The 24514-nt window shown below is 40.9% G+C and overlaps 4 protein-coding genes across 4 annotated transcripts; 2 read left to right on the plus strand and 2 right to left on the minus strand.

Moving 5' to 3' along the window:
• Positions 1-163: 163 nt before the first annotated feature.
• On the minus strand, positions 164-6456 carry LOC131595267 (dihydrolipoyl dehydrogenase 2, chloroplastic-like). Its single transcript, XM_058867574.1, has 15 exons — positions 5953-6456; positions 5500-5646; positions 5224-5358; positions 4752-4860; positions 4473-4597; positions 4102-4227; positions 3934-4014; positions 2507-2569; positions 2346-2420; positions 2188-2266; positions 2009-2109; positions 1691-1804; positions 1092-1205; positions 836-907; positions 164-735 (listed from the first exon to the last, which is right to left on the minus strand). Exons 1-15 carry the CDS (start codon positions 6280-6282, stop codon positions 724-726), a joined length of 1683 nt encoding a protein of 560 aa, XP_058723557.1. The 5' UTR covers positions 6283-6456; the 3' UTR covers positions 164-723.
• A 4364-nt stretch (positions 6457-10820) lies between these two features.
• On the minus strand, positions 10821-11622 carry LOC131597924 (uncharacterized). Its single transcript, XM_058870583.1, has one exon. The coding sequence runs from the start codon at positions 11559-11561 to the stop codon at positions 10821-10823; it is 741 nt and encodes a 246-aa protein (XP_058726566.1). The 5' UTR covers positions 11562-11622.
• A 4871-nt stretch (positions 11623-16493) lies between these two features.
• LOC131599725 (outer envelope pore protein 16-2, chloroplastic-like) lies at positions 16494-18566 on the plus strand. The gene is made up of 6 exons (XM_058871996.1): positions 16494-16784; positions 16900-16977; positions 17069-17100; positions 17283-17316; positions 17599-17666; positions 18283-18566. Exons 1-6 carry the CDS (start codon positions 16595-16597, stop codon positions 18424-18426), a joined length of 546 nt encoding a protein of 181 aa, XP_058727979.1. The 5' UTR covers positions 16494-16594; the 3' UTR covers positions 18427-18566.
• Positions 18567-21879: 3313 nt separating this feature from the next.
• LOC131597925 (uncharacterized) lies at positions 21880-22787 on the plus strand. The gene is made up of 2 exons (XM_058870584.1): positions 21880-22504; positions 22690-22787. The coding sequence occupies exons 1-2, from the start codon at positions 21880-21882 to the stop codon at positions 22785-22787; spliced, it is 723 nt and encodes a 240-aa protein (XP_058726567.1).
• The last annotated feature ends 1727 nt before the right edge of the window (positions 22788-24514 follow it).

Raw genomic sequence — 24514 nt, forward strand, 5'->3', positions numbered from 1 at the left:
ACAAATGTTTAATTAATTTTATTTTATAGCTAATGATTTACTATACTTTAACACTACATTAACAATTGTGAATATATTAGGAGCGGTGAACCGCAATTGATTAACTAAACTAACCATTATTAGCATGTATTCATGTAATTTTTGGTAAAATGTGAAACATAAATTAACTTCTGTCAAAAAAGATTGTATTTCATTAATCACATGCTTAACCACATAGGACTTTTTTAGTTCATTTAGAATGACATCCTTTTATATAGACCAATGCCAAGGACAGTATCATGGAGACAGAAAAATATATCATCAAAAAGCAATTTCAAACTCCATTGGTGGATTATGTGTCACCTAGGTTTATTCAAGAAAACCTTGCAACAATAATTTATAGTGAGCGTATTGGATTCACACTCATGCACACTGAAAATACTAGGCCGCTACAAAAATACCTCCCCACTAGTAATATCTTAGGCATGACTCTGGGGACAAGTCTCTGAAGTCCAGTGGTTAGGAATATGAGTCTCTTTGACAGACGTTAACAGTATGCAAAAATAATAATTCGGTGCCAATCCACTTATCAAACCATTGAAAAGGATCCTTCAAAGTTCAAACAGTTCCCTTCTTTTAGACTGTTCTGAACATGCTGGTGTATAACGCCTGAAGAAGGGAGGGAGCACATGGCACGCATGCAATAGATTAGACTGCAACTGGCTCCTTTGCTGGGTCAGAAGCTTATGCTTTAACCTGTTTTGATGGTTGAAGAAGGGGCATAAATATTAATGCACCAGGCACAACAACTTATTTGTGTACTGATATAAGTGTAGATAAATTATAGATACTTCACCTTTGCTGATTTAAATAGCTCGTCAAGCACCTCTGATAAAGTTGGATGAGCATGAACTGCAAATTTAATATCCTGCATTTGTAACAAAAATGGCCGAAGTTACCAAACAAACAGGAAATGAAAGATTACTACAGGTATATTCATCAACAGATATGAACAGAGTGCCTTATTCTAGATTTTATAACAATGCAGCACATGCAGCCACTAACAATTAAGAGCGAGGCTCACAAAAATGACTGTTGGAAAGAAAATTTACCTGAATGCGTGTCCCTAATGCTATTGCATTGGAAGCCTCATGGATGAGATCTGCAGCATGCAACCCAAAAATATGAACTCCTAGTATCTCTCCGCTGTCAGGTCTGTATATTAACTGCATGAAAACATCATGATGACAGTTAGACATCGATGAAACTGGTAAGAAGATAGTAAATTTCCATCCACCCTGCTCTCAACCAAATACATTTGTTTTCGCCAAAGTAACTGCTTAGAAGATAACTCATCACCACTACCAACTGTTAGGTGTCAGGTCATGAAGAGACCACTGGTTGTTCAGAATTTAAAATCTATAATAATGCTTGGCCATTTAAAAGCTCTGGAGTAGAAGTGATTATAATAGAAGAATGATTTTCTTGCTTCTCCACTGACTTTTAGTTTTTTTTTTTGGTAAACACCATAGATCTTTTCTTTACTATCGAAGTTAACAAGACTGACCTGGAAAATTTCCAAATCTTTATGTTTAAACTTAAAAATAATTCTACTTTACATCACCTAAACATTTAAAAATAAAATCTTTTAATGTCATTTTTTACAGTCTTGCACAACAGATCACTTATTAGAGAGATACAGAAAAATCACCTTGGCAAGACCCTCTCCTTCGTTTTCTGCTAAGGCTTTTGTGTTAGCTTTAAAACTTGTTTTGGCCACACTTACATCAAACCCTTCCTTTTCACCCTTCTCCCTTGCTTGAGGCTGAAAACAGCATATTTAATCATAATGGACGAGTTCACAACTGATGGACACCTACCAGTAATAATATAGAACAATACAAGGGGACAGAACAAAAGAGTAGAGGCAGAGAGAGTTAACCACCAAGTAAGCAAGAGTGGAGAAAGTAGCAAGTGGATAATGAAACATCAATCAAAGTAAAATAAGGAGTATATCATTATATCTTACCTCTGTCAATCCAACCATGCTGATTTCAGGATGAGTGAAACATGCAGCTGGTATGCTTAAATGATTGAGCACATGATCTCTTCCAGTGACCTGTTCAACCACTGTCAAATAATCTTTTCAATCAGTGAACTGGAAACATCACTTGAGCATTGGTAGCAAATTACGTAGTTTCCTTTTACCTGAAATTCCTTGTGCACTGGCAGCATGAGCAAGCATCATCTTGCCATTTGCATCGCCAATACAGTATAAATGAGGGACCTATCATTCCACAACCTAAATCAGTAACAATAATGGGCCAGCATGAAAAACTAACGCGTGTGAGAATTTTGAAACAAACCAGATTTCCATTTGCATCAATTACTCTCATGCGCTCATCCACGGGAACAAAACCACGCTGTGTTGCAACATCAATCTGCAGGAACATGTAACAATAATATCCAATCACTTCCTTCGGGGAAAGCTTTTTGTACTAAAGACATTTCTGTTTGAAAGGCATACATTCTCCAATCCAAGACCTTGTGTGAATGGAGCCCTTCCGGTTGCTATTAATGCAGCATCCACCTGCAGAGTAGAATAGAAGAAGCAACAGATTGTAAACAGCAGGTTATTAAATATGCACGACCAATATATAAATTATTTATAATTAATATTTTCAGATAGTCGCAATGGGTCTACGCTTAAAATCCTATTATTAACATTACAAGTTTTCAAGAATTTCAGCCATACCGAATTCACTAATATCAGAGTTATTAATCCCGGCCGCTCCGGCCGCTATCCCGGCGCTCCGTAGCGGAGCAGCACCCTGCCGCGCGATATGAAGGGTGCGGAGCAGGAGATGAGAAAGCGGCCGCTTCAGCCGCTATACCGGGTCCCGAGTCGTGGAAAATTCCCGGGCGGAGCGGCTCCGGTTCTTTTTTACCTTTTTTTTACATTTTTCTGGGCAAAATTAACAAAACACCCCTGTGCAAGAGAGAGGTTGAAGAAGAAGTGAAATCTGATTCGTAGAGAGAGTAAGAGTGAGTGAGAGAGAGAGAGAGGTTGAAGAAGAAGTGAATTAGGTTAACATACTGTATATGTTTTTGACGAGTAGTGGTAGTGTACTAACTAAGTATCAATCTTATTATATATTTATTCAAAAAAATCATATCTTATATTATTTCCTATTTTTTATAACTAATTTTGTATCTATCTATTATCTTAAGAAAATATATAAACAAATTATATATTTTTTGAGTCTATTTATTAAATATTTAACTTATTTATTAAAATTAAATTTAATTTGAATCTTTATGTTTTGAATCTTAATTAAGCATTATTCTTTGTTTCACATTATATTTTATAAATATTTTATGAGTGGTTTATAGATTATTATATAATTATTAGTATACAAAAATTTATCCCGCTATCCGGGATGCCGCTATTCCCACTATTCTCATTCCCGGAGGTTGGCCGCTCTGCTCCGCTATCCGGGATTAACAACTCTGACTAATATATAAAGCTACGCCAATTTATAAATTAATGAAAGGACGGAAAAGAAGGGTAAATGAGAGGGAAGATGCATAACACAGTTCTGCATCATTCATAGATTTGTCTCCACAATTTTGTATTCTTTTCTCCCACTATATAAATAGATGGTGAGATCATTAACCATCTCCGGATCTTGAAACGTGATGTGTTCATTACAAGGTCTCATACCATGAGAGCAAGTTGTATTAAGGGTGTCCTAGAAAGCATATGATCATAGGTAATTACTAGTAAAAATATACTATTATTATGTATTAGTTATTTCCTGTTCTCAGGTTCTCCAATCAACCTTTTCCATTAGTTTCTTTAGGAGAAATTTACAGTTAAAAACAAAGTGATTGACTAAAGATTTCAACCTACAAAAAAAAACCTATACAAATTTCAAGTGAAAATTAAGGTACCTCTAAAGTGTCCTTTTGTTCCTTGGTCTTTGCATCAATGAGCTCAATCATTACAGGTTTTCCATCTCTTGCAGGAGTGATCTATACAAAAAGCATATGTGATGTGACAATTCAAAATATCAACCTAATAAAAATTTAGTGGAGAAGTTATCCAATGTAGTTAGTTACCTTGGATGCAAAAACGCCTGTATGATAGTCAATATTCCTGGGATTTATGAGAACCCTCTGAGCCAACTTGCTAATTTCAGGATCAAATCCAGGCATAAGCTGATCTAAAGCTTCAACAAAGGTAACCTGAAAAATACCTTTATTACCCATTATATTCCTTCTGCATATAGGGGCATATACATTTTACAACAACATAATATCAAGTTTTTTTAAATTTTATTTGTTGTGTTAGTAAAAAAAATCTGAACTGTAAAAAGAATTGTATGAGCACAGCCTTTTGGCATTATAGGAGTTGTAAACTATTGGAATCCTTCTCATGAACAAAATATAATAGATGATGGGAGAAAGACGTTATATCAGAAAAGTGCTACCTCACTTCCAAGGGCTGTATATACATCACTGAATTCAAGGCCGATATAACCACTTCCAACAATTGCTATCCAATCAGGAACTGTCTCCAATTTGAGTGCATGGTCACTGGTGATCACAGTCTTCCCTGAAGGTAATTAGTTGGCTAGTTTTAATTGCAGTAGAGATATACAAAATCAATCTTATAATACGAAAAAGGAAACCAGAAAATAGAAAATAATAGCAATAGTAATAATGCCATTGAGATAGAGAAAAAAAGAAATACATAGTGTACGGTGTACCATCGACTTCAATTCCCTTAGGAACAAAAGGAACAGAACCAGTGGCAATGATGATGTCTTTGGCAGTTACTACATTGTTGGAAGAGCCAACTTTCACCTTTTGAGGACCCTACAAGATTTACAAATAAGGGTAAAAAAATGATAAACTTGGCATTTGTCCTGTGGCAATTTAAATTCAAACCCAATATTGTCAATTGCGGATCATGGAAAATAGAGGTTTCTTCAAATTTGCTGCGTGACAGTGCCGCTAAAACCACAATTAGACAAAAATTTGTACTAAATAGCATATCGCAGAACAATATTAATTTGTTCAAAATCCACTACACTATTGAGCCGCTATAGACAATATTTGACAACATTGTTCAAGCCTTGGCTGACAAACAGACAACTCAATTTCTGAAGACAGTCAAAACAGCAAAAGCATGCATCTCAAATAAGTGACGCCACAACACATAATAAGGCAGCCACTCACCAAAATAGTTCCAAAACCAGTGAGTATATCCACTCCAAGTGCTTTCATCGAGCTGGTCAAGTTACCGCGAATTTTCGAAGCAAGATTATTAGCATGGTCAGCTACAGCTTGTCTATCATACCCAGCATTAGAAACCTAACATAACAAAACACAACTAATCACTTAACAAACCTGGACATCTTTTAACCATGAAGTGAAGTTCTAAACACATTTCACCATACATATTACTATTTTTTTTTCCTAAGCATGAAACCTAATCTCCTAGATCTTTTTTACCTGTAAGCCCAGCGATTTCAAGTGATGATCATTCCTCAGCTCTCGCATTCGACCACTTACAGCCAAAAGAGCTTTAGAAGGAACACAACCTCTGTTCACACATGTCCCTCCCACCACATCTCCCTCAACAATTGCCGTTTTCAAACCCTGTAAGTCACTCACTCATTTCAAATATTAAACTTCAGCGTTTCGATATTTATATATACTATCAATTAAGCTGTGTTGGACTCTTTGAATCGGCTTATTTGAGCTTATCTATAAGCACAAAGCATAAACACTTGAGAGACTGTTTGCTGGAGCATAAGCTGCTTATGAAAACAGATTTTTTTTTTTAAAAAGAAATAGCTTATGATAGGTGATTATATTACAAGCTCTTAATTAATTTGTTTATCCAAACATGCCAGATTAAACAAACTCAGGTGAATTTCAACTCAGCAAGAGCAATGAGTGTACCTTCTCAACAGCGTGAAGGGCGGCACCGTGACCACCGACGCCAGCTCCGATAATAAGCAGATCGTAATCGAATGATTTGGGAGAGGTGTTGTTGTCAGAAAGCGCGGCGGATATTGCATTGAAGTGTGTCCAGCGTATGGGATGGTTACGCTTTGAGCGATGGCGGATGGAAGTGAAAGCGAAGGCTTCGCGCCTTAGAGCGCAGAATCGGAGATTGAAAGACGTGGCAGTTGCAGTGGTGGTGTCAAAGAGGGGACAGTGGCGCGGTCCCGAAATGGCGGCAGGGTAGGAGGTGCCGGAGGAAGATAGGGACATCGGTGATAGCGTCATTTTGGAGGAAATTAAACAGAAATGTGGAAATAGGAGTAGGGAGTTAAGGAGTATGAGATATTGGAGTTAGGAGTTCGGAGAGAGTGGACATATCCAAGTGTGGCCGTACTTTCTATTTTCCCCCAAAACTGTGGGACAACTCCCATATTAAGGATAATAATGGATTAATCATTTTTCTTGTCCCAATATTTGCATTATTATTGTGCATATAATTATAATATTTATGTTCGGTTCGAGAATCTGAAATAGATGCACATGTATGATGATTTTGGGTGGTGATTCAAATCTCATAATGTCTAAATTAATTTAAAAATGAGTGGAGTGAAAAATTGAAGATAGGAGATTGATATTTTTGAGTGTGAACTAATTTTTATATTTTAGATTAAGTTGCATATATTCAACATGATCAACTAGGGTATTAACCAGGAGAAATCTAATATAGTCTATTTTGTGATTTCTTGCATTCAGCAATAATTTATGGGTCATTCTTCTTGTTTCTTTCTTATTTCTCTAGGGAACTGTGTTGGAAGCTTTCGCCTCTCTAGCTGATACTGTCGGCATTGTGTGGATTCTAGGCAGAAGAGAGTTTACAAAGATCACGTTTTGTAGAGAATCAAAATTACATGTTTCAGGTCCTTTGTTTTGTTAAATGCCTTTTCTATTTGTAAAACAATGTGTTGTGATTTTTGGTGTAGCATATACATAATTCCTCCAAACAATTTAATTAAGGCAATTCGCTTACCCAGACCTATATTTTATATGCTTACGTAGTAAGGTTATTTGGCTCCCATACTGATTTTTTTTGTAAGAGTTATAAATTTATGAGTAATGATTTGGAATCACAAATTTTAACACCAACACCGATGTATACTTTAATACGTTTTATAAATTTAAAGTAATTTTTCTTTTTTCTGGATCTATACGGTGTTCACTATGTCTAAAAAATGTGATCAAATAAGAAGTCTCTGAATTTATATACCTTTTACACATGTTTCACCAAAAACCTTTTATCTGACAAAGAAAAATTGTTTTGGGATTTAATTATTCTAAAAAAGTAAAATAAATGCATTAATTCTTTATGAAAAATCAAATTAGTATTTTTAAGAGATTAATTGATACTACTACGAAAAAAGTTTTATAATGTAAACAAAATTACAATAGTTTTTAATAATAGAATAGTCCGACATTTAAAAAAAAAGTTATGATTTAAGTTATAAAAACTTATGAAAGCAAACAAAAAAAATTATAAAAACATATCAATATAAAAATTAAAAAATAAGGGTAAAAAATATACACAGTTGTAAAATATAGATTAGATGGTTAATTTTAGAATACACTTATGATCGTACCTGATCAGAAGAATCGTCGCTGGCTGTTCGGACTGGATCTTCTAGGAAGGAGGAGGGGGGTGTACCTGCAAGGTACTCCGATGCCAAAGTAAGTTGACGAGCAATAGAGCACAAGTACAAGCTAAAGTGAGTAAGAAGTGAATACCTGACCCTCTAGTCAAAGAGGGTATTTATAGCCCCCAGCACTGGGCCATGATCTCGCTATTGGGTTGGACTTTCAAGCCCAACTAGGAGACTGCCAGGTTTCCTGAGCGGAAATATCGGAGGTGCGTGAGTGCCCTCTGTCCTGGTTAACCGCTCTGAAGTTCAAGGGAGACGCGGTCCTTTAGGAGTCACGTGGAACCCGTATTATTCGGAGGGTTGAATATGAAGGAGCCCTGCGCGGAGCAGGGTCCTCGGCGATGAAGGTGCTCGCGGGAAGCGCCTATGCCGGGCATCAGCCAGCTCGCGGGGAGCATGGTGCCGAGGGACTACCGACTCGGGGGAAGCAGTCCTGCCGGGTGCTACGTGGTCCATGAAGATGTCCTTGCCGAGCATATCTAAAATGGGTGCCTTAGACCCAGAGGTGAGTCACCGAGGATCTTGGGCCTCTGAGGTTTACTGGGCCGAAACTATGTTGGGCCTACCCTTGGCCCAGTCCAGAACAGAAGCCCCCCAAGTCGGAGCTTCCTGGTCAAGGAGTTGTGACTTTGATAATGCCAGGACTTCATGACCTTGGTGATGCTCGGCGGGATGAATCCTCGTCTAGCGGTTGTGCTCGGAAGGCACGATCTGTGGATTGGAACGAAAAGTCGCGCGTGGGCGACGCGTGCTGACGTGGCATAGGTAATGATGGCCTAGGGTCTAGGAGGCGGCGTTTGTCAGGGGGCGCGACGCTTCGCCTTCCGAGCCCTTTTCCTATAAAAAGGGGTGAGTCCCCTCATTTAGGCGCTTTTCTCTCTCTATTTACTTGCTCGATTCCAGGCAGACGATCCTCGGAAACAGCTGTTCATCCTATTGTTCGTCGCGACAACCGCCGTTCGCCGAAGAGCTTCTCCTAGCCACTGTCATTATGTCTACGAGTAAGTTCGCATCTCTCTTCGTTGCTTTATTCTTTTCCCGTAAGGTTTTTGGGATCTTGTGGCTTTTTACTTTCGCAGTCTTCGTCATCCATGTCAGCTGAGTCCTATGCACAGTCACTACTTCCTCCTCGGGTTATCCAGGCGATGCCCGGGGGTTAGTTTGTGGAGTAGACGACGTACGCGGTCAGGTTCTTGTCCCCTTTTAGATCCGATTTTTGCCGTCGCGTCCCCTATGTTAAGTTTGTCGTGAGTCCTCGGCTGACGGGTGTCTTTCCTCGAGGGGGGTTTAGCCGGGGGCTTTACTGCTCCTGCTCTACCCTTTCGCTTGTGTTGCGGTGGAAGGGTGGATTTGATGGACTGCCGAATTCACTTTTCACTTCTGCGTGCAGGTGAATCTGATTCGAGTGCTAGTTCGGGGTCCAGTTCGGAATCTGATTCGTGGGCTAGCGGATCAGAAGATACGACGGCGAGCAGCTCCGATGTCGAAATCGTCGAAGTTTGAAATACGCCTTCCGCAGCCGAAGATGACCATGTTGATTCCCCCGGTTCGGATGCCGAGGGAGGGGTTTCCCCGATGCCGCTATTCAGTTACGATTGCACGGTCGCGTTCGACTGGGTAGCCGACGAACCTTTGACGGTCGTTTCTCGATATACCGAGTCTTTAGATGGAGCTTTCAAGGAAATTGAGATTTTGGGAGAGGGTGACGTGCCGAATTACCAAATAGGTTGCCCGTCCCCAGACGAGCGTATATGTTCTCGGTTTAACGGGGACAGTTTTGCGATGTATGAATATGTATTCAAAGAGCTTAGTTTCCGGTTTCCCTTCTCCGGCTTCCAGACTTCGATGATGGCGTTCCTTGCTCTGGCACCGTCCCAATTGCACCCGAATGCTTTTGCTTTTATGCGAGCATTCGAGATTGTTTGTGATTATCTAGGTATCGGCGCTACGACCGCTCTGTTCGGCAGGTGTTTTCGCGTCCAAAGGCAGACGGAGGACGAGCGATATAGTTGGGTCTCGTTCAGAAATGCCGACCGAAAACTTTTCGGGATGTACACCGACTCGGTGAGAGGTTTCAAGGACCGGTACTTCCTCGTTCGTCCGCGCAGCCCGGCGGCTTATTCTGCGGTGTCTGATATGGTAGTTGTGCGGGACGCGACCGGAGAGTTAGAGAGGGACGAGGACGGGTAGCTAGTAAGGGAATTCTGCACGGCGTTCCCGTTCTTTTGGTGGAAGGGCCATTTCTCGTCTCCCCCGAAAAACTATGCTTGGGAAGACGGAGATCTGGACGAGCAGGATACAGAGTCGTACTCGGCCCTTTGTAAATATGTAGATGGTTTCACCTTGTCTCAGTGGGTGACGAAGAATGGAGACCCCGTTTTGGACGAGAATGGTGTGCCGAAGGTGGAGTCGCGGGCCATTAACACTAAGGCCCTGTTATCTTGTCGGACCCCCGAGGAGACCCGGGCGCTGTTAGGTCGTGTCTATTTACCTTGCTTGGCCCTTTCTGTTTGGTGTTTTCGCTAACCTGTTTGTTTCCTTTTTTCAGAAGCTTTGCCGGAGAAGGATGACAAGCTCCTGAAGATGGTGACTCAGGACGCGAAGAAGATTCGTCAGAAGAAGGCTCGGGGAACTGGTGCCGGAGAGAACTCGGGCTCGGCTGATTCTCCCCGGGTGAACTTGGACGAGAGGTCTCCCAAGAAGGCTCGTCATGTTGAGGCGGCACGTCATGAGCCGTCAAATCTGGGCCCCGAGCATGCCTTCGTATTGCCCCCTTGCTTCAAAGATGGGGGTTATTTTGAAAAGTTTCCCCTGGTCACTTCTCCGGACGAAGCCCGCCGGGTCAGCGAGATGGATCCCCCGGCCCTCCATAAGCAGCTAGCGAGCGATAGTGCCGCCGTGATGAGGGTTTTAGGGATGGCACAAGTGTTGGCCAATGGTGGCTCGGGTTCGGCCGAGGCTTTGAAGAAGGCGGAGGCGGCCAAGAAGCAGGCCGAGGATAAGGTGAAAGCCATGGAGGCTGATCGTAAAAAGCTGAAGGAGAAAATCGACGCTGCTCTGAGACAGAAGGACGGGGAGATTGCGGCGGAGAAGAAAAAGTTTGCCGACCTCCAGCTGGAATGGGCGCCTTCAGCCGACGAGTTCCCAGATGTTGCTGCGTTGAAGTCCAAGGCTGAGCTTGTCGAGAAGATAGACGGGCTGAAGATGAACCTTGCCGATTTTTACCGCTTTGTCGGGGTTGTCGCCCAGCGGGATGAGGTCGAAGTCCCCTTCTGGGATAGGCCGGACGGGGTGAGTTGCCTTTGGTCTCGTCTCTTCGCCATTCTTCAGCTCTTCGTCTGTGAACCGAGCATCTAGGTCGACTGAGCTGACATTTAGTTGATGCTGATCCTCCTGAGGATGTTCGTCTTCGACCCTCGGCTTCTTGTTGGAGTTGGATGGAGGGGCGATTAGCTGCAACCCTTTTACGGAGGCATCAAAGATCCTTCTGGAGGCTTCGATGTCTGCGTTGATAGTGGCTACTCGTCCCCGCTTTGTGTAGAATTTCATTTTTAGGTGGACGGTCAAAGGGACAGCAGTGAGCTCGGCCAGAGTAGGGCGTCCGATGATGCAGTTATATAGGGTCTTGCAGTCGATCACCAAGAATCTCGTCTTGACCTGCCTGGATGCTTCCTCTTCCCCGAAAGTGACGATCAGTTCAACGTAACCCCACGGTTTGGTGGCAGCCCCGTTGAAGCCTTGGAGATCGGAACCCACATAAGGAGTGAGGTGCGAGTCGTCCAGCTGGAGTGTCCGGAAGAGGTGAGAGTACATGATGTCGACCGAGCTGCCTTCGTCGACCAGGACTCGTCGGACGTCAAAGTTTGCCATTCTGGCTCGGACGAGCAAGGGGATCGTGGCATTCGGAGCTCCGCCGGGCAGCTCTTCCAAGTAGAAAGTGATCGGATCTGATTTTCCTTTGAACTTCCGCAGAGTAGGGGCCAGATCCGAGTTGGCGCTGATCAACTCATCGAATTTTCTTTTTACTGAGCTGATGGTGAGAGAGCCGGGGTCACCGCCGTTGGATATGACCATTACGGTCGGGAAGTGTTCCCAGGCGCTGAAGGCAGTCGTCACGCCGACCGATGGAATGAAGTCTTCTGGTCGAGTTACGGATAGCGCGACTTGAAGCGGTCTACTGTCTGGTGAATTGCCCTCGTCAGAGTTTCGAGGGGCTTCTCTTCGGGGAGGTTCTCCCTTCTTTGTGTACTTCGACAGGCGGCCTTCTTTGATCAGGGTCTCGATGGCATCTTTGAGATGTATGCATTCGTCAGTTAGATGCCCGTGACTTTTGTGGTACTTACATTATTTAGATTTGTCAGTCCCCGGTCTGGTGGGATTCGGCTTCGGGGGCCTGATGCTGGAATTCTTGAACTCGGTGTTTTGGCAGTCGGCCAGGATTTTTTCGCGCGAGACGTTCAAGGGAGTGTAGTCGTTGAACCGACCTGCCGGTCCTCGGCGCTCTTTGGCGTCACGGGACCTATCGTCTCTCCTCTTATCATGTCCTCGACGCGAACCTGAGTCGTCGAGGTTTGAGCTGCGAGCAGCATCATTGCCCCTCGAAGCTTTGATCGCGGCTTCTTCGCCTTCCTCGAAAGCGATGAATGCTTGGGCTTTGCGGAGGAGGGCGTTCATAGTGTGTACCTTCTCAATTTTTATGGCCTTCTTGAAGTCGCTTCCAGGGAGAAGTCCTCGTTCTAGGAGGTATCTTTTCATGTAGTCGGCCGTCTGTACTTGGACGGCTTCTTTGTTGAACCTGTCGAGGTAATCCCGAAGGGGTTCGTTGGGTCCTTGGATCACGGCCTCGAGATTCGCTTCCGATTTCGGTTGCCGACGGGAGGCTGTGAAGTGGCTCCAGAAGAGTTCCTTGAGCTCGGTCCAGGAGTGGATGGAGTTGGGGCGGAGGTTTCTGTACCAAGTCATCACTCCTTTCCTGAGGGTGGTCGGAAAGATGCGGCATTTGATGGAGCCCTTGACGACGTGATAGTCCATGACAGCTTCGATGCTCCGAATATGGTCGTCGGGATTGGTGGTTCCGTCGTATTGGTCCAAAACTGGTGGTTTCTCCATCCCCCGTGGGAGGCGGGCTCTCCGGATGTTTTCGGACAAAGGGCTGCGGAAGTCCTCCTCGTCACTCGGTCCCGGTGAGGTTGAGTGTCTGTCTCGCCGGGGCCTTTCCTGGACATTGTCCGGACTAGCGCGGTTGTCCCGGGGAGGGGGACGCTCGCGCGGTTTCAGCACAGCTTTGGAAGGGCCTCGGTGATCCCGTTCAGGGGAGAGGCTTCTGGCTTCAGTGGTTTCTGGTCTCTGATTTCTCATGCTCTTTCGAGGTGAAGAGCAGGAATATGACCTCCGGCGATGGTATCTTCTAGGCGGAGAGCGTGAAGAAGACGGGGAACGCCGACGGTGTCTCCTCGGTGGTGAGCGCGAGGAGGAATAGGAACGCGACCGATAGTGCCTCCGCGGAGGGGAGCGGTGTCGTCGCTTCCTTTCCAGCTCGTGGATACGGTCGTCCTGAATTCGGAGGAGACTGTTTGTCTTCTGTAGTTCTTTGAGCAGGAGGATAGTGGTGGGGTCGGCACCCTCGGGGATGTTGATCTGCTCTTCCTCTTCTTCGTGACGGACTCTTCGCCTGTCGGAGGTGTGGGTGAACGAGGAGGCAGCATGCCCGTCCCTGGCGTCAGTCTCGTTCTTATTTTGGGGCTGCTCTAGCCCATTGTGGGGTCGGGCCTGCTCGTCTTCTCCGTTCTGAACGTGTCCCTCTTGAGGAACTTGTTCAACGTTCTGAACCTGTTGGAGGCCCTGCAGCTGCTGGATGGTCTGGATATGCTGCGAGGTCTCACGCCTCGGCCTTCTCTGCCCGGCGGGGGTATGCCGATGACCTTCCTGCCTACGACGATTCGTCCCCTCGCGGGTGAACTCCTCGATCAGCTGTTGCAGGAGGAAGGGATCAGCGCTTGGGATGTTGTTGTTGTCAGCCATGACGATCGTGAAAGGATTAACTTTGATCTTTGTTTGTTAAAGACGGGGAAGCAAGTTTCCCACAGACGGCGCCACTGATCGTACCTGATCAGAAGAATCGTCGCTGGCTGCTCGGACTGGATCTTCTAGGAAGGAGGAGGGGGGTGTACCTGCAAGGTACTCCGATGCCAAAGTAAGTTGACGAGCAATGGAGCACAAGTACAAGCTAAAGTGAGTAAGAAGTGAATACCTGACCCTCTAGTCAAAGAGGATATTTATAGCCCCCAGCGCTGGGCCATGATCTCGCTATTGGGTTGGACTTCCAAGCCCAACTAGTATAGCTGTCAAAACGGGCTACCCGGCCCTAAACGGGCCGGCCCTAGCGGGCCTCGGGCTTTTTCGGGCCGGGCCCAAAAAGCCCATTTTTATATGGGCTCCGTTTTTACTACCCAGGCCCAGCCCTGTTCGGGCCTCGGGCTTTTTCGGGCCGGGCCCAAAAAGCCCATTTCCAAAAAATATATTAAATATTCTCTTTAATTTTAAAAAAATAATTATATTAAGCTTAATTTTTAAAAAAATATTAAAATTTGTTGTTATATTTTACTATTATAAAATATATTTTAAAGAAATACAAAAATTTGAATTTTTTAATTAGTATTAAATATTAAATTTTATTAATTAAACATTAAATTTTATTATTTATCGGGCTCATGGGCTACCCGGAGCCCATACGGGCTAGCCCATTTAGGGCCGGGCTTTTTCGGGCCGGGCTCAAAAAGGCCCGAAACAAAATGGGCTCAAAAATTTAGGCCCAAGCCCTAACATTTTTCGGGCCCCGCGGGCCGGCCCATGGGCTTCGGCCCATTTTGACGGCTCTACCAACTAGGAGACTGCCAGGTTTCCTGAGCGGAAATATCAGAGGTGCGTGAGTGCCCTCTGTCCTGGTTAACCGCTCCGAAGTTCAAGGGAGACGCGGTCCTTTAGGAGTCACGTGGAACCCGTATTATTCGGAGGGTTGAATATGAAGGAGCCCTGCGCTGAGCAGGGTCCTCGGCGATGAAGGTGCTCGCGGGAAGCGCCTATGCCGGGCATCAGCCAGCTCGCGGGGAGCATGGTGCCGAGGGACTACCGACTTGGGGGAAGCAGTCCTGCCGGGTGCTACGTGGTCCATGAAGATGTCCTTGCCGAGCATATCTAAAATGGGTGCCTTAGACCCAGAGGTGAGTCACCGAGGATCTTGGGCCTCTGAGGTTTACTGGGCCGAAACTATGTTGGGCCTACCCTTGGCCCAGTCCCGAACAACTTACAAATTAGATTTATATGAATATGATGTGACAAGATGATGGATAATTATGTAAAATTATTTTAAAAAGTTAGTTCCCAGCCATTACACTAAAAAAATAAATGGCAAACCTTCTATCTATTAAATTCCACAATCATGAATTGTTATTTATATTTAAAAAAAATTCTTTATATCTAATTCTCTAAATTTTTAGAGTTTGTTTGTTTCAATTTATAAAATTTCATTCTTTTGAATTATATTTCCGGAATTATTATTCCTAGAAAAAAGATTCCTATGTACATGTGTTTGGTCAAAAGTTAGATTTTTAAGGATATGGATTGTTTCATACTTTTCCTCTCATGCTTCCATGCTGCTTTAATTCTAGCCATTAATTTGCTCTATTTTATTGTCTCTTATCACTATTGTTTTTTTTATATGGATGCATCCACCATTGAATTACAAATTGGAGGGATGGCTGGTCCATTAAAATAGAAGAGGATCCAAATTCGATTTCTAAGGAATGTTTACAAATTTAATTTAATTAAAAAATTTTAAAAAATAAAAATTAAATTAAATGTGAGTATTAGTGAGAAGTTAGAGTTAGTTGAATTTTGTTTTTATAGAAATGTTGGATTCCCATCTTTTAACATGGGAGTAAGGAAGGAAAAAAATTATATTTAAAATAAGTTTCTGAAAATAAAAAATATCCGAGAATAATTTTCAAAAACTTAAAACAAACATAAAGTTATTAAATTTCCAATGTTATATTCCTAGAAAGCTTATTTTGTAGCTTGAAACAAACACACATTTTAGTTTAATAGCAAAATTTGCAAAAACTTGTGGACTTCACATTATTATTATTATTATTATTATTATTTTTTTCCTGTAAAAAGACATGCAACTTTCAAGTTTTCGTGTAATAATGTAGTGATTGTAGAAACAAGGGTGTGTTTGTTTCAAGGTTAGAAAAATTATTCCTTGGAATGATATTTCCAGGATTAGTATTCCTTGGAATATTATTTCAACTTATGTGTTTGGTAAGAATTTTGTTTCCTAGGAATAATGATAAAATTTGTTTAATTTAAAAATAAAAAATAATAATAAATGTGAGTGATAGTGGGAAGTTAAAGTTGGTTGAACTTATTCCCATGGGAATATTATATTCCCACCCTTTAAGCCTTGGAATGGAAATAAAAAAGTCATGTGTAAATAAGAATCCTGGGAATAAAAAATGCCTTGAAATAATTTTTTAAAACTTGAATCAAACATGGGAATGTTGCATTCCCATGGCCATATTCCTGGGAATCTTTTTTACAACCTTAAAACAAACACACCCCAAGAGTATAAAGTGTAATTTTACTTGGAAATGGAGTATGAAATATGTTGCAAATGGGTAGCCAGCAACTCGGCATCCTGTTTGTTTAAAAAAGAGCCACGCGTACACACGTGTCCTCCACCCCACTATACTCCCAGTCCCACCACTACTCTCAAATTCCGTTTCTTCTTTCTCTCTTCTGCTAACAAAACAATAACTTGCTTTATATTTCTCATACACTATTGTATCTTCAAAAACACAAATCGAATCGCATTTCTCGCACAGTATCAAATCAAACCAAAGAAAATGAACTTGAACACAAGCAGTGAGGTGGAAACTCGTACCAAGCTTGACGAACTCTGTAACTTCGACAAAAAAGGCCTCTTTGATCTCGGCCATCCTCTCGTTAACCGCATCGCCGAAAGCTTCGTCAAAGCCGCCGGAATCGGAGCCGTTCAAGCCGTCTCTCGCGATGCTTATTTCTCCGCCATTGACGGTTTCACAACACTTCTCCATCACAATTCTTTTCATAATCTCTATTATATATCGATCATACATAACTTGCATGCAAGCTTGATTCGTTGTTGTTATTGTAATGTGTTGTTTTTTAGGTACCAGGACCGATAACAATGGCGTTAAAGCTTCGGATGGTTCAGCCGCCGGAAAACGCCGGTTGCCGGGACTTAGAGGTACACAGTCATCATCCATGCCACACTCATTTGTTAGGGTTTATGTAAGTTGGGAAAGTATTGACCTAACTTTTTGGCTTTATGTATTTAGGAGAGACCAGTAATAAATCTCTTGAGGCTATGGTGAGTTGGTTATACTTTTCCCTCTAAATTAAGCATGTTGGTAATATATAGTGGTGAAAAAGTGAACTTCACATGTTTGATATAATGCCACAATTCAGGTGACTACTGTTATATCATATTAATTGTGTGGTGATTTCTGTTAATCGTATTGCTTTTTTTTTCTTTTTTCTTTTCATTATCAGGTGATTAATGCTGGGAAAGAATCCTTACAATGGGGTAATAAAATATTCCCTTTACTTACATTACACAGGACACTACACTATATGCTTCTGAATTTCATTTTGTCAATTTTCCAATGATTAGTATTGAAAAGTTATGTTAGGCAGAATACTCAATTCTAAGAATTTTTCTTCTCTAATTGCTCTTGTTTGTGTTTATTCTAAATTCTAAATAGATTATTTTCCAATGATTATAAAATTGGATATACATTTTTGGAGACAAAATAATTTCCTATTGAGAACACGAAGTTTGAACCTTAGAGATTATTTTGAATTGCAGGAGTGGCTGCAGGATTATATTCAGGTCTAACATATGGGCTGAAGGAGGCTCGCGGAGCTCATGACTGGGTAATGCTATTGTTTTTCTGGGTTTATTAATTGGTTTCCATTTAACACCTTATGCTATTGTTTTTCTGGGTTTATTAAATGGTTTCCATTTAACACCTTATCATAAGGTTTTAAAAAAGGGTTGCGGTGAGCCGAAAGGCTTTCGCGATATTGGTGAATTGCGGTCATCGCACAATCATTTTCGCGGTTGCAGAATCTTGATCATAATCTTAATTCTACACAAACATTTCATGCATGAATGCATGAATTTAATGGATGTGGCAGAACAATTTCACTCTTATGTAATGCAGCTTTTTGGGATATTTTGATGTTTTGAGAGGCAGAATGGCATTTAATGGTGGATGGATAAAACGGAACATCAATGAAACATTCTCCATCTTGTCAATTACATGATCTCTTCTTGTGGGCCATATTTAGTTTATAATAGTTTTCTCTCATTTCAGTTCCTGTTAATAATAAAATTGAAATATTTCTCACTTTCTTTACCATTTTTGTTGTTCTCAAAGCATAGTGCTGTATGATTATGATTTATCTCTATCTCATCCTCATGTTTCTAAATTGAAACAATGTCTTGTGTTATTCCATATAATAACATCATTTATTTTGTTTGATACAGAAAAACAGTGCAGTTGCTGGAGCAATCACTGGGGCCACCCTTGCACTTACCATGGAAGACTCTACTCATGAACATGTTGTTCAATGTGCTATCACTGGAGCTGCAATCTCCACTGCTGCAAATCTTCTCACTGGGATTTTCTAAATGCCTACTCTGTCTATGGATATTTGCTTTTAATAATCTTTTTTTCTTTTGTATTGTAATAGTTGCTTATAAATATTTAAGATGAACTAGCAAGGACTTCCTTTTGTATATCTAGTTATCATAATGGTGTGTTCGTCCAATCTTTCTTAAGTTTTATTTTATGGCTTACATTTATCTCTTCAAGGAAAACATGATCCCATACCTATTATTAAGGAGGAAACACCTATTATCAAGGAAAACATGGCTATTATGTCAGAAGAGGATACAGAATAGTAAGATGAAAAATTACAGGAAGAGTTGAACAAATTAAATTACTTCGAGGGTAAGCAATGGTCCTATTTATTAGGAAAAAAGACAAGTTGATCCAATTCTTGAACTCTTAGAAGATGGTGAAATGGTGGTTTTGGAGTGAGTCCATTTAATGCTAGCAAGAGCTTAGAGGATAGTGTAATTCGGAACATCCCTCTAAGTGGAGAAACAATAATTTGAGATATGCAGAATATTGAATTTCTTTTGGGATACAAAATGATATTCAAATGACTAAACAAACATGGATGAATTTTGCAGAACAAGATCAAGATTTAACAGCAAGAGGTGTCAATCAATCTTACAACATTTGTTTCAACATTTTGTTTAAAAGGGGGACTTATTGTGACATGAAGATCATGAAATTAAAAGGTTTACAAAAATGTTATAGGAACTTAAGGTAGGCTAGTCAATAGATTTGTTATGACGTCGATCGTGGACTTATTGTGATGTATCAAAGTGATAAATAAGGGTGTTGGGAATTAATGATGTGTTTTTTTTTTTTTTACATAAAAAACTTAATTCATTTCATTAAATAATAAGGATTTAATGCAAGGAGGATTCGTGTAAAATAAACTACGCCTAGTCTAAGAATCGTCCGTTTTTGCTAACGTGTGAGCAACCGAATTTGCTTGGCGTTTTACAAATTTTACCTCAAAGTTAGGAAAAGAGAGCAACAAAGACTTAATAGAAGAAATAATGAAACTAAACTTGGAAATACCATTATGATTGGACCGAATAGCTTGAGTCACACTTTGAGAATCACTCTCGAAGATAACATGATCGAAACTCCAGTCAATAGCACTAAGCATTGCCTCCTTGAGAGTCAAGGCTTCCATCTCAAAAATTGGAAAGAGGCCGAAATCCCACGCAGTACCTGCTATCACAAAAGAACCCAAACTATTTCTCACACACCAGCCCCGATTCGAGGTCCCACGAGTAATATTAAAACTCGCATCCACATTACATTTAATTGTCCCGATCCTAGGTGGAATTCAAGACAAACTTGCCAACTGGTTATGAACCCGAGAATCATCCTCTTGAGCCATATGTCATTCCTGCCAACTAGCTAAAGCATGTAACCCAAGTTTGGAGTAATCCTCACTCTCATTATTCCAAATCAGATTATTCCAGTTTCTCCACATCACTTCGATCATTACCGCAACTCTCCCTGCCGTCCTAATTCTAGTTAGAGTATTAGGAATTATAGTTATTCTATTAAAGTAATCAATGAGCTATTATGAATAAAATGAAGGACTAAGGACATTTTTGTAACTTCTCTTTTGATGGGAAACGACATTTTAGTCTTTCCATTATGGGTTAGTTGTACTTACAAATAGATAATTTTTTTGAAAGGTTTAAGGAAATTGATTAATTACTTTTTTTTTTGAAGAAGCAAAAATATAATATTATAGATCTAGCATAAGCCAAAATTGATTAATTACTTAATTCATGATTAAGAGAAATGGTCAATTGGTGATTTAAAATAAGGGAAAAACATAAATGCCATTTGTAGGAAAACATAAATGGTCAATTGATTAATGCGATTATCAAGGAAAACATAATTGGTCATGGAAACTAAGATTGAGTTAAAAACTATAAGAAGCAAGAGGAGGAAATAATTTTGCACTTGATCAAGTTTGCATGCAATTGGGAAATGCTCATCATCACCTTCTTCTTCATAGGGTGGGTTTCCCCTTAGGTTATTATTGATGAACCCTAGCCCTCAAGTGATGCTTGCATGTCTAATTATAAGTTTAGGTTGTGTGGTTGATGATCAATAGTGTTGATTGATGTCGTATTGAGCCTAATACCATGTCTAGGAACTAGAAATGATGAAGTAAGTGAGACATGAGATCTGGGTTATGTATGGAATTATTTATTGCATGAAATGGAAGAGGAAAGTGATGCACAATCCTTGCACCTGGGCCAATTACGACTGTAATATAGATTACGCCCAAGCTATAATCCAGTCGGGTTGCTCACAGAGAAGCCATGATAACAAGTGGACCTGTCTGGGCCAATTACAGATGTAATACACATTACAGCCAGGCCTTAATTCCAACTGATTTAGGACCAAAAACTCTAGGTTACATGCTTTAAACTCCAATCCAAATAGGTAAAACATTCCTCACATAATTACCATAATGCTAACCATAGGACACTCATAAGATGTGTTTATGGTCAAGTAAGGTATGATTAAGAAATGTTAGAGGTTAAGGTACATTGTGATTAGAACATGACTAATAAGTTGAAATACATAAGGCCCGTTTAGAGTATTAGATTGAGATAAATTTCATGTTTCTTTAATACTACATAATGTATGAATGATAAAGTGATTAGGGTTCTTGTGTCGGAAGTAAGTAGTTTCATTGAGCAAGGATTCAATTGTATACTTATGCACAACGATATTTATATATGTATACTATTAAAAGTTTAATAAAGACGAAGTGAGAATAAAAGATCTATCAAAGCTAGGCATACTCTTAGTTTATACGAGGAGACAAATAAGTCAAGGTAAACCGAGAAACTACTTACGAAGCTAATCTATCTCCAATTTTATCAAAATAGAATATGTATCCAATTCTTAATGGTGACCATAATGTCACTAATCCAAAATGACTTGTAAGGGTAGCTTTAATTGTTAGGCTCTTCTATATTCACATTTCAGGTAGGTTTAGATTTTCAGATTATTCTCAACATCCAGGAATCTAATCATTTAGATTTAGGATAAAATAAGACCAATCTCAAATTAGAATATAATCTTAATTATCCTTAAGATCTCATCTATTTTTTGAAATCTCTGTTAAGCATTTTAAAGGATCTGAGTAAGATATACTTAGAACACCAGTCAAGTTATTTAAGATTCCAATGAAGCTATTTAACATGGAAGAATGCAATCTGACTGACATGCAAACAAAATGCCCCTACTACACTTGGAGAGGTCCTATTTACCATGGAGGGCAGAGAATTTATGAGAGATTGGATAGAGCCATGAGCAATGAGGCGTGGCGGTTAATGTTCACGGAGGCACATGTTAAGGTTCTACCTCGGGTTGATTTTTCTGACCATCACCCGATTATGATCATGTTACACTGCAGTAAGTATGAGATGTACAATAAACCGTTTAGATTCGAAAGTGCATGAATGGTGGAGCATAACTACTTTGACAGACTAAAAGGCTACTGGAAATATAATGAAAGCCTTCCCCATAATCTGAAAAGAATAGAAACAGATGCTACCGAGTGGAAGAAATGGTCAATCAGCCATGTCCAAAGAGTGAAGAAAGGTATCATGGCACGGCTTCATGGAATTCAATGTAAGATGCAACACAGTTATAACAACACAGGGCTAATTAAATTGGAAACGAAACTGCAAGGAGAGCTCTATAATGTTCTTAGACAAGAGGAACTTATGTGGTTCCAAAGGTCTAGGGCTAAATGGCTAGTTGATGGAGATAGGAACACTAGATACTATCATTTGAAAACTGTCAATAGGAGAAGGCACAACAAAATCCTTATTCTTAAGGATGATAGTGGGAGGTGGATAGAAGATGGTGCTGAGATTCAAAAGCATGTGAATGAATACTACAAAAAGTTGTTCTCTCTTGGAGAGAGATGGGGTAGTTGGAAACAAACTCAAATTTCGCTCCCTGACATACAGCAAGAGGACCTCAACAAGCTGGGAGCAAATGTTAGTAATGAAGAAGTGAGGAAAGCCATCTTTAGCATGAAGCCTTGGAAAGCTCCGGGGCCGGACGGTTTTCCCGCGGGTTTTTATCAAAAATCCTAGACTGTTGTTGGAGCTAGTGTTTGTGAGTTTGATAAAAAGTTGTGGCATAATCCGAATGAGATTGCAGCTATCAACCAAACGGATATTTGTTTAATTCCGAAGATTAACAATCCAAGTTTGGTCTCACAATTCAGACCCATCTCTTTGTGCAATTGTATCTATAAGGTACTGAGCAAGATTGTTGTAGGGAGACTCAAAGAGCATATGAACAATTGGATATCCCCATACCAGACAGGCTTCGTACCGGGAAGGCTGATTCATGAGAACATTATAATAGCGAAGGAAGCCATGCATACAATGGAGAAAATGAGAGGAAAGAAAGGAGCATTTGCAATTAAGGTAGATTTATCAAAAGCCTATGACAAACTTAGTTGGGAATTTATTTGGCACACTCTGCAAGAGCTGAAAATACCGAATAGTATGCTGAATGTGATTATGCACTCCATAACTAGTGTTGAATCAAATGTTATTTGGAATGGTAATCGAAGTGAATTCTTTAGACCTCGAAGGGGAATTCGTCAGGGTGACCCAATGTCTCCATATATTTTTGTCTTGTGTATGGATAAGTTATCCCATTTAATTGAAGAAGAAGAAGCGAATAACAGATGGAAAGGAATTAAGCTTGGCAAGCATGGGGTTACGATATCTCATCTGATGTTTTCGGATGATCTATTAATTTTTGGGGAGGCCACTGATAAACAAATGAGGTGTGTTATGCAGACACTTGAAACGTTTTGCGACATGTCGGGGCAAGAGGTTAGTCAAGAGAAAACAAGTATCCTCTTTTCCAAGAATGTTGGAAAGCATACGAGTATGAGGCTGCAGCAGATGTCTCGGTTTAGAAACACTAAGAATTTTGGTAGATACCTTGGAGTACCATTACATGGGAAGAAACTTAATCGTAAGGACTGTAAGTACATTGTTGAACAAGTAGCTGCAAAATTAAATGGCTGGAAGAAGAATACCTTGGCTCTAGCGGGAAGAATAACATTAGCAAAAGGCGTAATCGAAGCAATCCCACTGTACCCAATGATGACAAGTAAACTACCGGCGTCGTGCATTGATGAAATCCAAAGGTTGCAAAGGAGGTTTGTGTGGGGTGATACAGATGAAAAGCGGAAAATTCATGCGGTATCGTGGGATACGGTTACAAGACCGAAGCAGCTAGGAGGAGTGGGATTGAGGGATCTTAAAGTGATGAACCAAGTCTGTTTAATGAAGCTGGGATGGCAGCTGTACACTCAGTCAAATGAACTCTGGTGCAATGTTATGAGAAGGAAGTATAGAGTGTTGAATTGTGATGATTACGCCATTAGCAAGAACACTGACTCTGGTCTGTGGAGAGAAGTTGCTGGTACCATTCCTAGTTTGATAGCAACAGGGCGATGGATTATTGGAGATGGAAAAATGATAAATGCATGGGAGGATAATTGGTTTGGGGAAGAATTTTGCTTGAGCAATTACAGCATACTTATTCCTTTGAGCCTTCGTGGGGCTAAAGTGTGTGACTTGACAAATGAGTGTGGTGAGTGGAATATGAGCATCCTCGAAAAATGGCTGCCAGAGATTTGGATCGAAAAGCTAAATACGTGCTTGCCTCCAAGTGCGGGGCAAGGTTCTGACATTTTTTATTTTGCAGGTACAGGAAATGATAAATGTTCGGTCAAGGATATGTTTAATGAGCTTGAAGGTAATAACTTGGAAACAGTTGATGGAGATTGGAGGAATATTTGGAAAGCGGACGTTCCGGAGAGATGCAAGACTTTTATGTGGATTTTAAAGCATGACAGGCTACTCACAAATGATAGCAAGAGTAGGAAAGGGCTAGGGAATGCTAGTTGCAAGATGTGTGAGAATGTGTGTGAAAACATTATTCACGCCATGCGTGATTGTTCAAAAAGCATGCAAGTTTGGAAGGGTTTGGTGCCGAGCGATTTGATAAAGGATTTCTATACTGTGGACGTGGGAAATTGGATTCATATCAACCTTA

Source organism: Vicia villosa, linkage group LG4 (assembly GCF_029867415.1).
Source record: "Vicia villosa cultivar HV-30 ecotype Madison, WI linkage group LG4, Vvil1.0, whole genome shotgun sequence".
NCBI lineage: Eukaryota > Viridiplantae > Streptophyta > Magnoliopsida > Fabales > Fabaceae > Vicia > Vicia villosa.